At 43.6% G+C, this 18,088-nt stretch overlaps 1 protein-coding gene across 3 annotated transcripts in view; it reads right to left on the minus strand.

The window, feature by feature from the left end:
• Positions 1–7,861: 7,861 nt before the first annotated feature.
• ARHGAP6 (Rho GTPase activating protein 6) overlaps positions 7,862–18,088 on the minus strand; it is a 510,558-nt gene continuing 500,331 nt past the window's right edge. Inside the window, exons 11-13 of one of the 3 annotated variants that reach the window (XM_074966643.1) lie at positions 12,007–12,269; positions 10,622–10,702; positions 7,862–9,892 (exon numbers count right to left, since the gene is read on the minus strand). In XM_074966643.1, coding sequence (XP_074822744.1) covers positions 9,165–9,892; positions 10,622–10,702; positions 12,007–12,269 — 1,072 coding nt within the window. In that variant the 3' untranslated portion in view covers positions 7,862–9,164. The remainder of the gene's footprint in view (positions 9,893–10,621; positions 10,703–12,006; positions 12,270–18,088) is intronic. The other 2 variants (XM_074966664.1, XM_074966655.1) reach the window with 2 other exon arrangements.

Here is an 18,088-nt window from a genome sequence, read left to right on the forward strand (position 1 = left end):
GTGTCTAGAAATTTTATATCTGTGTCACTTCATGAGGTTACATATTCCCAGTCAAGATTGGGTTAGTTGAAATCCCGTTATTGTTGTTTCCTGCCTTGTAGGCTCTCAAATCTCCCTGAGCATTTTACAATCACCATCATCATCCTGGTCAGGTGGTTGGTAGTATCTTCCTACCGCTATATTCTGATAATTCAAGCAAGAAATTTCTATCCATAGAGGCACTCTGGTACAGTTTGGTTCATTTTAGATTTTTACTTTATTTGACTCTATGCTTTCCTTCACATATAGTGCCACTCCCCCACCAGTGTGACCTATTCTGTCATGCCAATGTATTTTATACCTTGTTTTTCCATGTCCCATTGATTATCTTCATTCCACCAAGCTATATCAATATCCTGTTTTAATGCCAGGCACCCATGTTCACCCATCTTAGCATTTAGATGTCTATGATTTGTGTATAAGGGCACGTTCATTTTGTCACTATTCCATTGCATGTATTATATTTAAATGGGACTCTTTTATGTTTGACTATTCCTCATTAGTTCTCACCTATAGTTTACCAATGTCTTTTCTATCCTTTTTCCTAAGATATAGAGTTTGCTCGTTAATAAATTCAGCCCTAAGGGATGTCTCCACTCAAACTGTGTGCTGCTCTGCACCTGTCAGTTCTCCCCCAGTGCTTAGTTTAAAAACTCCTCTACAACTATCTCAATTTTACATGCCAGCAATTTGGTTCCATTTTTGGTTTAAGTGATGTCCAGATTTCCTGCATTGGCTCCTCCTTTCCCATAAGATTCCCCGTTTCTAATAAACCTGAAACTCTCCTCCCTATCCCATCATCTCACCCATGCATTGAGACCCTGCAGTTCTGCCTGTCTAAAGGGCCCTGTACGTGGAACTGGAAGCATATCAGATAAGGCTACCATGAAGGTTCTGGACTTTAATCTCTCACCTAGCAGCCTAAATTTGGCCTCCAGGACTCCTCTCCTATCTTTCCCTATGTCATTGGTACATACATGTACCATAACCATAGGCTCCTCCTCAGCATTGCACATAAGTTGGTCTAGATGTCTCATGAGATCCTCAGCCTTCACACTGGCAGGCAATTTACCATGAGGTTCTCCAGGTCATCACCAACACATCGATCTATATTCCTAATAATTGAGTCCCCCATTACTATTACCTTGCTCTAGGGTGACCAGACAGCAAATGTGAAAAATCGGGACGGGGGTGGGGGATAATAGGAGCCTATATAAGAAAAAGACTGAAAAATGGGGACTGTCCCTATAAAATTGGGACATCTGGTCACCCTACCTTGCTCTTCCTTGTAACTGGGATTCCCTCCCCTGGAGAGGTGTCCTCAGTGTGATTCAGAGGATACCATGACATCATCTGGAAGGAGGGTCCCAACTATGGGATTGTTTCCCTCCACACCAGCTTAATGTTCTCCTTCCCTGAGATTTTCATCCTCCTCAACAGCACAGAGGCTGTCAGATGGAAGTTGGGACTGTTCTACTGAGTTCCTGAAAGGCTTGTCTATGTATCTCTCTGTCTCCCTTAGCTCTTCCTGTTCAGTCACTCTGGTCTCAGGAGCCCCTACATGGTCTCAGAGGGCCATGAGCTGCTTACACCACACGTACACATAAGCTACATTGCCCACAAGGCAGATTATCATACATGCTGTATTCCGTGCAATAAACTGGGTAGCTCCCACTCTGCTGCTGGCTTTCTGCCTGCATTAGTTTTACTCTTGCAGGCTTTTTTTTTTTGGTGCAGGAGTGCGGAGGGGAATGGAGAAGGAAGTGGATATTGGCCTAAGTTTAGAGTATGTTTGTTATCTGCCTCTCACACTCCCTCACTAAATTCCCCTGTTTGCTACTGCCTCTGGTCGCTGATGAGCTGGCTTTTTAAACTCCCCATTCTCCCTGAGTTAGCTCCCCCTTAGCTAAAAGGATCACTTGGGCCCAGATCTGCTTCTTAACCCCTTCCATCCCAGGGTGGGGATAATATACCCCATCACACTCAGACATACAGCCAGTTTTGTGGCCATAGTCCATCAGAAAAACAAAATACAACAGAATTCAGAATTGGGCTAGGAAAGCCCCTCTCCGTGCAAACTACAGGGACCCAGGCAGCTCAGAACTGAGGTGTTCTAGCAGAGCTATAAGGGGAGATGTGCACTAGATCTGCCCTTTCTACAGTACTTTTGATTTTTGTCCTTCACTTTCCCCAGGTCTTGAATTCAGTCATTACCAAGAAGAGCAAGGTGTTAAGCTGGCTCCCAGTTGCAGCAGCCATGTAATGAACTGCTCTTCTACCAGCCCAGGCAGCAGGAGTCCAACAGTCATTCAGAACCTGGGGCTACCACGTGATGGCTTACGCTACAATCACGACATCAGGCTGACTTTTCCTTTTCCAGTGAAATTCGTTGAAGGGTATGAGAGAGGGCGCCTTGCCTTCACTAGGAGCCTCTGCCTCTACTTCCCTTTCTCTTTTACTTGTCTCAGCTTGTAGTTACTTGTTGAAATGTTACAGTTACTTGTTGAAATGTTACAATGTAAACTTCGTTAGGCCAAGTTTCCCTATGGTCATCAACTACCGTTTTCCCATCTTCTATTTTACCAATGAATTAGTAGCCATACACTGGAGGTGCCAATACTTTTGTAATGGATCCCTCTCTTCAGGTGCCAATGCAGAGTGGAAGGTAGCCAACAGAGAAACAGATTCACTGTAGCATGGCCTGGATAATAAACTATTTCCCTTCAAAGAATTTTGGCACACCAGGAATTTAATACTTCTCCACAGTGCCTGTAAAAGGGCTGTTTGATGCCAAGCTACAAAACAGTTACCCAACTTTTGTAACTGTTGTGCTTCGAGATGTGTTGCTCGTGTCCATCCCATTCTAGGTGTGTGCGCCCCCTTGAGTGCCGCACCCATGTGCTAGTATATCTGGTGCCGTCAGCCCTATGCCCTCTCAGTTCCTTCTTGCTGCCAACTCCCACAGAGGGGCAGGATGGCCGGTAATGGGATGGACAGGAGCAACACATCTCGAAGAACAACAGTTACAAAAGGCGGGTAACCATTTTTTCTTCTTTGAGTGCTTGCACATTTTGATTCCATTCTAGGTGACTCACACGCAGAATCCTCAGAGGTGGGCTTGGAGTTGACCATCTTGCAGTTTGAAGAGCTGCTCTGCCAAAGCCAGCATTGTCTCGAGCTTGCTGGGTCAGCGCATAATGCGATGTGAACATGTGGACAGCCAACCAGGTCGCAGCCTGACAGATTTCCTGGATCGGCACCTGCCCCAGAAAGGCTGCCGATGGCGCCTGTGCCCTAGTCGAGTGAGCTGTCACTGTGGCTGGTGGAGGCACTTTAGCCAGCTCATAGAAGTAGCAAATGCAGACTGTGATCCAGGGTGAAATTCTCGGAGCAGAAACTGGGCGACCTTTCATATCTCCATCGGCCACGCACGTGGGGGTGCGCACACCTAGAATGGAGTAGACAGCAGAAAGCACTCGAAGAAGAATATTTAATGTGATGGAATCATTCGCTGTGCTTCTGTATTGCACAACAGGGTGAGAGTTAAGGCATTACATGGAAACAAAGTTAGTCTTTAGTTCAGTTATTCCGTAGCTCCCGTTACAAGAATGGCTTCTTGCAGCTTTATTGTAATCTCCTACATAGGCCTAGTTTTCTCTACTGGCAGGAAAGTGGGCCAATGGCTACATCATGGAGACAAAGGAGCATGGTGGGAGAGAGACTAGAATCACAAATACTGGTACATTTTCCAGAGGACAACAACAAACTACCAATCACACAATAAGCAGTTCTGGAGAGAAGAAAATCAGAAATTTTGGCTTGTCTTCACAAACAAGTGCCTAAAATTAGATGCCCACTGTTAGCCTTAGGCACCTAAATAAATATCATGATGCACCTGCAGCCTCTACTGATCTCAGTCGAAGCTGGGTTTCTAACATTAAGCACCCAGGGTGACAAATTTGGCTTCCCTCAACTATTGTCAAAGGCAGGGAGCTGTGGCTCCATGACAGGCTCCCCTTTGCTCACAAGAATGTCCAAACGCCACATCCATGGGTTCAGTCTACAGATTAGATGAGACTATATCTGGATGGGAAGAATCAGGAAGCGGCTGTATTCTACAGTTTATGCCCTCTCCAGGACCTGCATATATATGGAAACCCACAAAAGAATTAATGCTTCTCCAAGCAGTATTAGCCTGCAGAGAATCCCTTCCCTGTTTTACACTGCACAGCTATAAGCAAGATCTAAACAGAACCATGCAGCAGTGTGGGAAAAAGCTGTAGGGGATTGTGAAGAGCAGGTTGCCCTTCAGAGGTCCTGGGAGCAGAGTTCTCCTCACATGCCTTTGGGGTCAAGTTCCATGCCCCTTCTGCAGCCTTCTGCTACGTGCAAGAGGAACATTCAGAGGAAATGCTTTGAGGTGACCCTCTGCCCCCATCCTGCAGACTTTGCCACAGGAGGGTATAGTAGGGGTTTAAGAAAGCTCAGAGCCTAGAAAGAAAACATGAAAGAAATCTAAAGTATTAACAAAAAGATTTGACAGATATTGATGCGGTAGTTTTATCAAAGGATCTAAGGCAGAGCCAACACAGCTATGACTTTGACTTCCTATTGGGAAAGATACAAGAGACTAAAAGATAGAGATTGAGTCAGTATGGGAAAAATGAGATTTTTTTACTTATTTCAGGCTAAAATGGCAGCAACCATATCTGCTTCTCCATTGGGCTTTGCTAGTGCTGGACTCAAGAAACCTCTATGCCGCACACTCATTCACGTCTTCATATTGCTCCCTCCCACCATCTTTGGTATGCATTATACATTTTAGGTATTAATGTTGAAACATAACAATTGGTTAGATAGTTAAAATTATTCTAGATTTTGCTACAATCCACAAAAGGTCTGAACAATAGACTTCCATGGGGTAGAATCTGCACTTTGATTGAGTTAAATCAGGTGGATAAAAATTGAGTCACTCTAGTTTATTTTTTTTCTAACATTGGAACAAGGCAACATGTTAAAGAAAACCAGTGTTTTAATGTTAGTTTTACTAGCTCCTGTAGGCACTTACGCTTTATAGTCCTATCGCCACACAGTCTGACCACTTGTTTTAAAGTTGTTGAGATGATTTAGTAGTTCCTTATCTGTCCATCACGTGAAGGTAGCTCTGCCTCAGATTTTCCTTTTGGTTTGGTAGCTTAGTCCTGCAGCTGAAAATCTCCACCCCTTTCAGGGGTAATTACAGTCCATACTCTTTACCCAGTCTCTTTTCCTGGTTCTCACCCTGCTCCAAATGCTTTGGCTAGAGAAACCTAGTCACTTTTACCCCTTTCCTAGTTCCCTTCCAAAGACTCAAAGCAGATCTTTCCCCCTCCCTGATCCCTCTTGGGCTGAGAGGAAAGGAATTCTTTCTAGGCCTACCCTTTTCCCAGCAAGCATGTCTGTGAAGCCTACAGCTCCTAACCATCCCTGGGAACTAAAACACCCAGAACACACAGTGTGGGAACAGGATACTGTTGGATCTAGGTCTGCTTTTAAAGGGACCAGCACAACCTTTTACAGCTCTAAACTGGTCTCTGTTCATTTTATTCTGCCCCATCCAGCTGCAGTTAATACACAGAAATGAGGTGATCTTGGGCAAGAGTGTTACTTTAAGTCAACAAAATTTGTTCTATATTTATTTTCTGCCAAACAACTGAGTACTGAACTATATGACACCAAGGATGTCTTCCAGATTTGGTTTGTGTTGCCATCAATTTGCATCAATTCCAAACACACACATGCAGTCTGTGTGTGTGTGTGTGTAAATAAATATATATCTACACACACACACACACACACACACACAAAAGATGCAAAAGAAAAAATATTTTCATGTGCTTGAATAACCACTGAACATCTTTCTCTGAAAAATTGTGTAAATGTATCCGCTTCTGTATTTGGAAAGGGATTCAAAATGGAGGACTGGATTTCTATAACACAAGTCCCTCTCACAGGATAGATGATGCTATTATTGGACCTGAGCTGAGGTTTCATCTATAGAATACAGCTGACAGCAGTAAAGTGTGGGGTGGCTTTGGGCTATCTAGAATTCTTGAATTGGCTGGTTGAAGCCATTTTCCTATTGTGTCTCTGCACCATATGTAGTCTCTTTTCATATTTCATTCTCTTTCCTATTATTTTTGGTTCACTTTTGCCACAGTTCACATTTAACAACAAGCACGTGCCCTATAGCTGCACCCAGTCTATCAGCAGCAATCTGTCTCTATGACCACCCGCTCACAGTTGCAATGCAGTTCGACAGATTGATGTTGTTTCAGAAGGTCTAGTTACTGGAAACTCAGATTTTTTATTTAAATGTAGTGTTCGTGAGAGGAGACAGCCCGCCTGACAGCATCAGGGATTGCAGTCTTTTAGGTATCTCCAATGGATCAAATCTTGCTCACCTTTACTCTGGTAGGTATTCCTATTAATTTCATTGGGAATATGCACCTGAGTAAAGGCGGGCACTTTGAAAACTACTAATAAAAAGTGCTATACAAGAGCTGGGTATTATTAGGATCAACAGTACAGGGATAGCCCCACACTACCTACATGTCTTAACCCTGACCAGAACGGTTGCCCCTTTACAAGAGAGAAGACAGTTCATTGCTAAAGGTGAAGGTGGCTTCTCTGGGTCTGTTCACAAACTATCAACCCTTTTCCCAAAGAGCACCAACCCACCCATCAGATGATAACTTTGAGTTGCTAATGACCTGGGCTGGAGTCAAACTACTGACTCAGAAGTGAATATTACAGACACACTGGCGGCCTTGCTCCCTCACACATTCATGGTTTTGTGCCACGTGTACACTAGTTGAGCACCTGCTGAAATACAAGATTCTAGAACCAAAAAAAAAAAAAAAGATCATGGTTATCTTTTGCAATTTCAGCATCACAGGGTGTGCTTTGATTGGTCACTTAGTTTTACATACGTGTGTAAGAAAAAGCCCAAAGTCAAGACCCAGTGAAGACAATGGATGTTTTCCCATTGACTTGACTTAGACCGGGAGTGAACCTCCCTTTATATTAATGGCTCAAAGCTTTCAAACTTGGGTGCCTAAAGTTAGTACCTTAAAACCATAGTTAGACCTGATCAACATTAGAAAAGTTGCACTGCTTTAATTAAATCTTTTTAAATTGATCTTGTTATAATTATATAAACCTCATATACGGATGTACTTGAACCAGCTTAAACCTTGCATAAATCCATTTAGTTACACTGAGTTAAGCCAGAGTTATGTGTTGGATTTAGGAGTCTCAAGGTATGTCTACATAGCAAAGAAAAACTCATGGCTGGCCCATGCTGGCCGACTCAGGCTCGCAGAGCTTGGGCTGTGGGGCTGTTTCACAGCTGCATAGACTTCTGGACTTGGGCTGGAGCCCGAGCTCTAGGATGTTCTCACTTCACAGGATCCTAGAGCTGAAGCTCCAGCCTAAGCCCAGAAGTCTTAGCAATGAAACAGTCCCACAGCCCAGGCACTGTGAGCCTGAGTCGGGGAGCATGAGCCAGCCACAATGTCTAGTGGCTGTGTAGGCATACAGGAACCAAGTCCTATTGATTTTCAATGAGACTAAGTCACTTTTGAAAATGCTTCTAAGTAACGTAGGTGCTTTTGAGATTTTTACCCAATAATGATAATAAAAATCACTGACATTTGTGGGGTTTTATTATAACCATTATTATAACAAAAGAGCAAAAAATACTGCAATGCTTTTGTTTAGCTTTTTATTCCATCGTTATGGCACAAGATAGAACTTCAAGACAACAACATCATTGAATAAGTCTTCAGCTTCATTAAAATTAAGACTAACATGTTTTATAAAAATCTTTTTATATGATACATTTTCCCTTATGTGAAAAAAAAAATCCTCTTAAAATACTGAAGTACATTGCCACCTGCTGGTCATAAACATTTTTGCAGTTTAATAACACCAGAACTTGTGTAACAGCGACTTTTACCAATGTAACATATAGTTAGTTATTGAAGAAAAAAAAACATTTCCCCAAATTTTGGCACAATATTTACACACAAAGCTGTGAACTTCTCCAAATGTCATACTCATTTCTAAAACACTGCATGTGACTCCTTTATGAAAATACATTTAAATGCTTATTTCGATTGCTTTGTTTTTTTGTTGTTTAAAAGGAAAAGCCATATTTCTTTCTATTACATGCCTTATTTCGTTTTTTTTTTAAATTTTGGATTCCAGTTCATTGTTTTAAAATATATAAAATCATACACCTATAAATATATATTATATATTATATACTGTATATATAAGATTGTAGTTGATCTAGAATGGGAGGGTGAATTTTTGCACTAAGTCTGTTAGTTTGGTTTAGGCACAACCTTACTCTTGATTGATTAGCTGAACTGCTTCCGAACAGAATCTAAAAAAATATTCTTTTATAACATTGTATCAAATTTTAATTTTGTTCACAAACTTACATTTATAAGAAAAAAATATTTGGTAAATAATGTCCCCCCTAGCTTACTACTCCCCTTATAAAATATATGGCTTTTCATGTTTCATTCTATTTTAGTGTTTTTTATAGGCAGTGAACAGAAGGACAATTCCCCCCATTAACAAGTTGTTTAAAAGCACAGAAACCAGCTTGTGCACTTTCTATAGAATTCCAATGCATATTATGGTAACATAAGTAAGTGCAGTGATTTGTTTTAAAAAAAGTCAGTCCTGATTGATTGTCATCTGTTTACGAAAACATACTATATGATTATCATACATAACCCAGACTATACAATCATCAAAACTGCAGACATATAAATACACCTTAGCAACACCAAAGCAATAGTTTTATCTTACACACGGTTTATGCATGCAGAGTTGTTAGACTGAAATGTTCATCTCATTTTTCTCTCTCAAAAGCTTGCTATGAAACAGGAACATACTGTATTTGTAAATGGACTGCTTGACAGTGCTATTAAAGATTTAAAGTGAACAAAGTTTTCTAAAAAATTAAACGAAATGTACTTGGTATAAAACAAAAAGTTTTCTAACGTCACTAGTCTTTCCCTATTCAAGAGACGCGTAGGCTTGGGTGGCAGTTCTCTGTAAGAGTCTGATCATACAAGGGTTTCAGGGAGAGCATCTGGGTTATCAGCTGATAAAAGCTCCCAAATTTGCCACCGCTCTCTTTGCCAATCGTGCCAGTCTGGCTCCGATACATTTTTATTGTTCTGATTATTGGCTGGAGTGGAATAGGTTTTACCCATTTTGTTCGGTGAGGGCTGCCACTGCTGACTGGAGGTGGATTGGTCAGTTGATTCAGCTGCTGGTCCTCCTGCTGCTACGGTCCCCAAACTTTTTTCTGGTCTTTGAAGTCTCCACAATGAATGCACTGTTGAAGAGACACCTGGCCGCTGGGACACTGCAGAACTTTGGTTTTTTGGGCCAGGATAAGGGGGTGGTGGCCTCTCTTTTCTGTTTATATCTTCTTGTCTCAGGTACGAAGGTTTAGCTGTTCTTGGCAAACAACCCACATTTGAGTCACGCTCTGTAAGGTCCTCTGCGCTACTAAAAGTCAAATGCCGCTCAGACCTTGAATTGGACTGGTCCGAACTCCTCCTGCCACCTTCAATTTGTGGCGTACTGCAAACACGAGAAACTGGGGGATGAGGCCTACATTCAGGAATGGCAGCAGTAGTCTGACTCCTTCTGATTATTTGCTTTCCGTTGTCCAATTCTGTGGCACTACCCTGCCACCGAGGCCAATTCAATGATAGGTTCCCTTGGGAAAGAGAGCACCGTCCTGGTCGTAATGAGCTGCTTTCATAAATGTTTCCATATGAACCTGAGGACCAGAATAAGACAGAGAACATCAATATGACACACTGACATTTTACAAGTTACCACTGACTTGTTGCACTATATTGGCAAGGTCGATGTTGGACCTGTATTATCTGAACTGTACCTGTTATATAAAGCTGGTGACTTTCATACTTAGCACTGACATAATGCCATATAACTTCAAAGTGCTTTAAAAGCATGAATTATACAACATTCCTGTGAGGTAAGTAGGTGCAGATTGAAGAAAAACTGAGGACCGGGAGTTAAGTGATTTGCCCATGGTATACAGGGAGTTAGTGGAGTCAGGAGTAGAATTCAGGTCCCCTGCCTCCAAGGGCTGTGCTTAAGCCCCTAGCACACACTGCCTTTCAATTCTATCGTTCTGCTTTAAAGGAGATGAATTTCTATTACCTTATCTTGTGGCTCACTTTTAAATGCTGCCATATTGTATAATTGTTGTGCCTCTCTTTACCTGATATATTTGTCAAATAATGAAGTAAAAAAACAAAATGGGAAGCGGAGGAATTGTTAAAAAAACCCTGAAGATGTGTCTAGAATGAAGATTCACCATTTAAAAATAAACAAATGAAAACTGTTGATCTTATAAACATGCATGCACATGTTTAATTTTATGCACCATGAATAGTCCTATTGCCTTCAGTTCATAGTGCATATGAAAGTGCTTAAGCCTTTGTCAGACTGGGGCCTAAAAAGTATCAAAGAAAGGTCACACCTGTCATTCCTGGATCTTTGGAGCCACATTTCAGTGTTGAATGCCAGGTGCCCCAGATATTGAAATGATCCTCTGGAACATCTACAGCAGAAGTAAAAGAACATGAAATGATCCCTTATAAGCACTGAATGGAAACACATGAATGGAACAATAAATAAATTAAAGGTAAAACTTTATCCAGCAGCACAAGATGAGAGAGCAAACATAGTGATAAGGTGGATTTCCTGTACACCAGAGACAAAGAGCCAAATCTTGTTCTTAATCATTTAGGCTCAAATCTTTCAATGAGCTCCCTATGGAGAAGACCCATGAGCTTGCACTCTCGGATTGGGGCCTTCCTTAAGTGTGTAACAAAGCCCTCTCAGCAGCCAGGCGTTGGGGAGGCCTAAAGATGCAGAGAGATGCCTAGTGGAATTTTTAAAAAGTACCTAAATGAATTAGGGGCATCAAACTCCCATTGATTTCAATGGGAGCTAGGCACCTAACCTGTTTAGGTGCATTTTGAAAATTCATCCGGCCACCTGTCTGCATTTTTAGGCATCTAAAGACCTTTGAAAGTCATGCCCCAGATCGCTATATTTCCTCAATTTACCCATTAAGTACTCTGCAATTTTGATGTGAAGAGTCTTCTGGAGTGCTGGCAGCATACCACTACTGTAGCATGAACTGTAGACCTTCACAGAAATAATCAAGCAAATGGAATTTATAACTTGAAAGTATTTAATCGTTACAGCTGAGGGCACCATTTGGTTACAGAAACAAGCAGTAGGGCAAGGCCTGCACTGTAACAAAGTGTGGGGAACACCCCTGGGAAGATGGGAAGGACAGCGGCAGTGCAAGGTTCCCCCACGTGGCAGGATTGAAGAGTGATGTGTGATGTGTTTTACTTCCCTAAATGGTGGCTTCAGCTTTCAAGAGTTTGGGAAATGCGATACTCTAATGAGCACAAATGCAGCATAATGGTAGGGGCCAGCCAGCAGAGCTCACAGCATGGGTTGAGGAGCAGAGCCTTATGGCCCAACCTGGAAGGGAAGATGCCAGCTGTTCATTATAAGAGCACTCTATTGCTCCATTATATTAATCTTGACGCATAGCACTCTTTACCATTCTAGCCGCACAAGTGCCATGCTCTCACATATCTAAAAGGCCAGCCAACAGTGAATCCTCCATTATGTGGAGGGGAGGGATCCACAGGATCCTATATGGACCTATTTTTTATCACAGCTCAAGTACAGTGCAGAAAATCACACTGCTGGATAAGTAGGTCTGAAGAGGAGGAAGCGATTCTGCCACAAGGGGGAGAAACAATAAACAACACGTCCTTATAAACAGCATGTGAAACAGCATTCAGTGAGAAAAATAAACATGTGCAGGTCCTACTTTACCTTTCCCAGTCCATGATCCGGGCAAATGCTCTCTTGATTTAGATTGCAAATGGCCAACCAACATGTACTGTTCAGGCACCTTGTATAGCTTATCTGAACTGAGGGCAACATCTTCTTGCATTGCCATCAGCGACCGTTCAGACAATACCGGTGAGTTGTTGTCATAAGGGGAGACATCTCCGCTTGAGGCTTTGTTGGAGTCCGTGGAAGAATGTCTCCCTTCCATAGAGTAGGAACCTTCTGATCGCAGCATCTCAGGGCTTCTGACAGAATTTGATAAACAAACATTTGTTAATGTGCAGGGCTCTGAGTCCATTAGATAAAGCTGCATTTTGACAACATCAAGAAATGACGTGATCACAGCTGCTGAAATGAAAACACTTTACAAGCAATATGGAGGAGACTTTTCCATAAATTTAGGGGATTAAAACTTGCCACAAAATGGCCAGCAGAGGTCAATAAACTTCAATGGATGTTGCAATTTAAAATAAAAACAAAAAACTGTACAGCTCACCACTGGAAAAGAAACACACTGAATAGATTCCTTATGTTACCTTGACCGCTTTGCCTGTAGTGACAATGAATTTTGAGGGTGACTGATCTGTTCGATATTAGGCAATATGTCACAATCCCCCGACCCCCACCACTCTTAAGAGAAACAAAGAGCTATGTCTTGGGTGATCTCTCTCATGGCATGAGAAGGATTCCATTCTAAACAAATTAAAAGAAAAATAACCTACGCAGAAACACACATGACAACTAGCTCTTCTGATAATTTTTAAAGTTTCTTTCACCATTTTATCTTTATATCATATTGATATATCTTGTAATTTAATTTTGAGAAAAAGGTAAAAAAGCACAGCTCAGACTCTCAGATAAACACCAATTTTACAAACATTTTGGGGACACTGGAACCCCAACTTTATGAAGGTTTTCAGTGTTATGATTTTTATTTGTGCTGTAGTAGCACCTGTGGGTCCCAAACAATATCAGTTACCCAACGGGTTAGGTACCACGCAGATATTTACCAAGTGGCAATCCTTTCCTCAAAATGAATTTTGAATATGAGATTTTGAGAGTAATTTAGAAAATCAAGATTTAGATGGACAGAAGGGTGACCAGATAGCAAGTGTGAAAAATCTGGACAGGGTAAGGAGTAACAGGTGCCTACATAAGACAAAGTCCCAAATATCGGGACTGTCCCCATAAAATTGGGACATCTGATCACCCTAATGTACACAGGGGAGAGCCCCTGAAGCCTCAGAGAAAACTCCAAAATGACCTTGTATACATTTTTGCCTACATACCCTATTTTTTGTAGTTCCCTTTCCTAATTTTTATTACCAGTTACATTTACCTGAAAACTAGATCTTTATTCTTTAAAAGCTCATTCTTGCTGTCTAGGGTTCTCTGTGTTACCCAAAATTGGGCCAGCTAGTAAGCTTAGGGAGGACTAATGACCCACCAGAATCTGGCAGAAAGCAGCACGTTTATTATACTGATAGCTAAGCTCAAAAGAAGGTGGTGGGGGCGGGGGAGGGTGTCACACTCACACTCGCATACTCACGCTCCCAGGACAGGCACAGCACTGGAGATGTCAGGATCCTTCAAGGTAAGTGTCCCACAGCGCAGCGATGGACGGTGCGATGAAGGTAAGGCTTCCCGAGGCACGATGGAATGCAACGCAGTGAGCCACTGGCCAGGCAATCCGGGCGAAGGGCCTTCATGGGAGGTACAAGCTTGTGAGTGCACTCCTGAGCACATGGCCCCTTCCCCTTTTAAGGACCTGCTCCTCATGGCCTGCGACTAGAGATGACTTGGCCGCATCTGGTTGGTCACACTCCACCTCGGACAATGTCTGTGCATTGGGTGTGTGAGCGCTGCCTAATCAGAGTGTCAGACACCTTGTCTACCTGGGAGCTCTTCTGATCTTCCAGCTGTTTAACCAGCCCATTCATCCCACAAGCATTCCAGGAGGGAGGGGGAGGGGAAAAGCCACTTCACAGGTATTCAAAGAGGGAGAGGAGAGGAGTGTAACAGACCTTTTGAGCATACAGGTTATACATAGCATAGTCATACAAAGCATACAGGTCACTGCTGCTCCTACAACACTCCGCCCCTTGAACTATGATCATTACAGTAGTAGTTGTTGTTATAGGGCACAGGTGATCTGTTGCAAACAAACCAAACAATCATAACCGGGTGAATATAACTAAAACCATTACAATTGACTAAACACCAGATATAACAAACACAAATGCAAACAATCACAATCATAATAATTGGGAATACAATAAAACTGTGACCATTACAATAATTGGGTACATTGACAAACAAAATGAGGCCCAAGTTTGATGCTGCAATAGCCATCAAACAATAAAAGTTAACCCTAACCCTTAAATACACACAACAAATAAGATTTGTAGGATTATCACAGTTGTCATGCAAGGTTAAACTGATTTGGAAGATACATAATAACAGAGAACTTGGTGAAATTACTGATACTTAAACTAACATTTAGTTGCAATACAAGAAAATGTAACTAACAATACAAATGTATCAATAACAAAAATCAACAACAAAATGATTATTAGAGAACCTAACAAAAAATAAACCTGATGCATTGGGGACCAAAGTCTTTTGGACAGGGGTGGATATGATTGATAATTTGGTTGGAGATGGGGGAAGTAGAGAAAGGAAAAGGCATTTACTCTATCTACTGTAGTATCCCCTCTCTCTGGACCCAGTGCTAGCACAGGACACCCACCAGAGACAGACACAGAACACGCAACACAGACTTTATCGCGACACTATAACCATGGTATTTCTATAACTCTTTAGCTGGTACCAGCTCTCCTGATGTTCCGGTTTGGAGGCTGAAAAATAGAAGCTTAGAAACAAATTAGCTGAGCGCTCCCACCACAGCAGACCGTACTTGTTCGAGTTGTCTGCGGTATCTGGGGTCCGGCCATCTGGAGTCCAGATCCGGGGATCCGGATCGTACCAGATATCCCCGTCCCAATCATCAAATTGTCCTGCACTCCCCTGGGCTTTTACCCCAATGGCAGCAACCCGGGCTGAATAAGCCCCCGGACCCTGTTCTCCTGGGCGGACCCCTTCAAGACCAGATCCTTCAGGCAGGTAACTGCCTGGCTCAGAGCAGCATTCTCTACTTCCACAGTCAGAACCTGCGCCTTCCACATATCCTGTTCCTTCTCCAACTCATGAATTGTACTCCCAGGTGGAACCGCCTCCGGCATCTAGGGGTCTACCCCTTTCTTCTGGAGCCATTCTAACAACACCCTGGCGCCGCTGCCCGAGGTGGGGGTGTCTTCTTACTCGGGCTGCTTCGCCTTTTTCTTCCCCTTGCCCCACAGTGGCATACTTCGCAGTGGCATCCTTTTCTCCCTGCAGTGGGTTGCTAGCCTACCACTTTTTCATGGAGGCTCAAGCTGGACCCACTCAAGAGACTACTGGAGGACACCGGGGACCCCTACAAGCAGCCTGAGTGAGAACATCCCCCCCCTTGGGGAGAGGCACCGCTGCCCGGGATGTTGTTAGAATGGCTCCAGAAGAAAGAGGCAGACCCCTGGATGCCAGGGGTGGTTCCACCTGGGAGTACAATTCATGAGTTGGAAAAGGAACGGGATATGTGGAAGGCGCAGGCTCGGACTGCTAGTGCCTAGGCGTCTTCCCTCTCTGTAGCCGCAGTAGAGGTGGCGGCAGCAGAGGAGGAGCGGGAGAATGCTGCTCTGAGCCAGGCAGTTACCCGCCTGAAGGATCTGGTCCTGGAGGGGTCCGCCCAGGAGAACAGGGTCCGGAGGGCTTATTCAGCCCGGGTCGCTGCCGTTGGGGTGAAAGCCCAGGGGGATGCGGGACCATATGATGATTGGGATGGGGATAACTGGTGTGATCCGGATCCCCTGGATCTGGACCCCAGATGGCTGGACCTCAGACACTGTGTTTCAGTAGTCTGGAGGATGGTCCGAAACTATGGGCCTGCGCCCGCAGGGGGCAGGGCCAGGGCTGGCACAAGGATGTTTCGTGCCCTAGGAGAAACTTCCACCTTGCGCCCCCAGGAGCCCTGCTGCAGCTCCCCGCCCCAGCTTACCTTTGCTCCTCCTCCTCCCCGAGCACGTCACCGCCGCTCCACTTCTCCAGCCTCCGAACCGGAACATCAGGAGAGCTGGTACCAGCTAAAGAGTTATAGAAATACTATGGTCATAGTGTCGAGATAAAGTCTGTGTTCAGTGTTCTGTGTTGCATGTTCTGTGTCTGTCTCTGGTGGGTGTCCTGTGCTAGCATTGGGTCCACAGAGAGAGGGGATACTACACTAGACAGGGTAAATGCCTTTTCCTCTCTCTGATTCCCCCATTTTCAACCAAATTATCAATCACATCCACCCCTGTCCAAAAGACTTTGGTCCCCAATGCATCAGGTTTATTTTTTGTTAGGTTCTCTAATAATCATTTTGTTGTTGATTTTTGTTATTGGTACATTTGTATTGTTAGTTACATTTTCTTGTATTGTTAACTCCACACTTTCCTCTATGCATCCTGGTTCTACTTCCCCAATCCCTGAAGGGTAGTTCATGGGCCCCCATAACCTGTAAGACCTTGGCCCATGATTGTAGGGCCCTGTCTTTCAGCTCTTGGATTTGTTCCCTCCCGCCGAGAGACCTCGAGAACAACTGTTAGTAATTGGGGATTCTGCAACATTTTAGCAACTAAATGTTAGTTTAAGTATCAACAATTTCACCAAGTTCTCTGTTATTATGTATCTTCCAAATCAGTTTAACCTTGCATGACAACTGTGGTAATCCTATAAATCTTATTTGTTGTGTGTATTTAAGGGTTAGGGTTAACTTTTATTGTTTGATGACTATTGCAGCATCAAACTTGGGCCTCATTTTGTTTGTTAATGTACCCAATTATTGTAATGGTCACGGTTTTATTGTATTCCCAATTATTATGATTGTGATTGTTTGCATTTGTGTTTGTTATATCTGGTGTTTAGTCAATTGTAATGGTTTTAGTTATATTCACCCGGTTATGATTGTTTGGTTTGTTTGCAACAGATCACCTGTGCCCTATAACAACAACTACTACTGTAATGATCATAGTTCAAGGGGCGGAGTGTTGTAGGAGCAGCAGTGACCTGTATGCTTTGTATGACTATGCTATGTATAACCTGTATGCTCAAAAGGTCTGTTACACTCCTCTCCTCTCCCTCTTTGAATACCTGTGAAGTGGCTTTTCCCCTCCCCCTCCCTCCTGGAATGCTTGTGGGATGAATGGGCTGGTTAAACAGCTGGAAGATCAGAAGAGCTCCCAGGTAGACAAGGTGTCTGACACTCTGATTAGGCAGCGCTCACACACCCAATGCATGGACATTGTCCGAGGTGGAGTGTGACCAACCAGATGCGGCCAAGTCATCTCCAGTTGCAGGCCACGAGGAGCAGGTCCTTAAAAGGGGAAGGGGCCATGTGCTCAGGAGTGCACTCACAAGCTTGTACCTCCCATGAAGGCCCTTCGCCCGGATTGCCTGGCCAGTGGCTCACTGCGTTGCATTCCATCGTGCCTCGGGAAGCCTTACCTTCATCGCACCGTCCATCGCTGCGCTGTGGGACACTTACCTTGAAGGATCCTGACATCTCCAGTGCTGTGCCTGTCCTGGGAGCGTGAGTATGCAAGTGTGAGTGTGACACCCTCCCCCGCCCCCACCACCTTCTTTTGAGCTTAGCTATCAGTATAATAAACGTGCTGCTTTCTGCCAGACTCTGGTGGGTCATTAGTCCTCCCTAAGCTTACTAGCAGGCCCAATTTCGGGTAACACTCTGCTTGCTGCTTCTGTCTGGATCCCTTGTTTTGGCCCTATGACCTTCACTCCCATCCCTGCTTTCTTATTTTTTGTCCTTCAAACTCAGTTGTGGCTTGGGGTTTGTGGTTTCTCCCCCCTTTGGTTGATGGGGAAGCCTTTAGTGTTGGGCAGGCTAGCCAGTATCTACAAAAGGTAGAAGCTCATCTGTCCCTGTTACTTTTTTTCCACCTGAGGTCAAACACTTTGTGACATCATATTCATC

This window comes from Natator depressus, chromosome 1 (genome assembly GCF_965152275.1).
Source record: "Natator depressus isolate rNatDep1 chromosome 1, rNatDep2.hap1, whole genome shotgun sequence".
Lineage (NCBI taxonomy): Eukaryota > Metazoa > Chordata > Testudines > Cheloniidae > Natator > Natator depressus.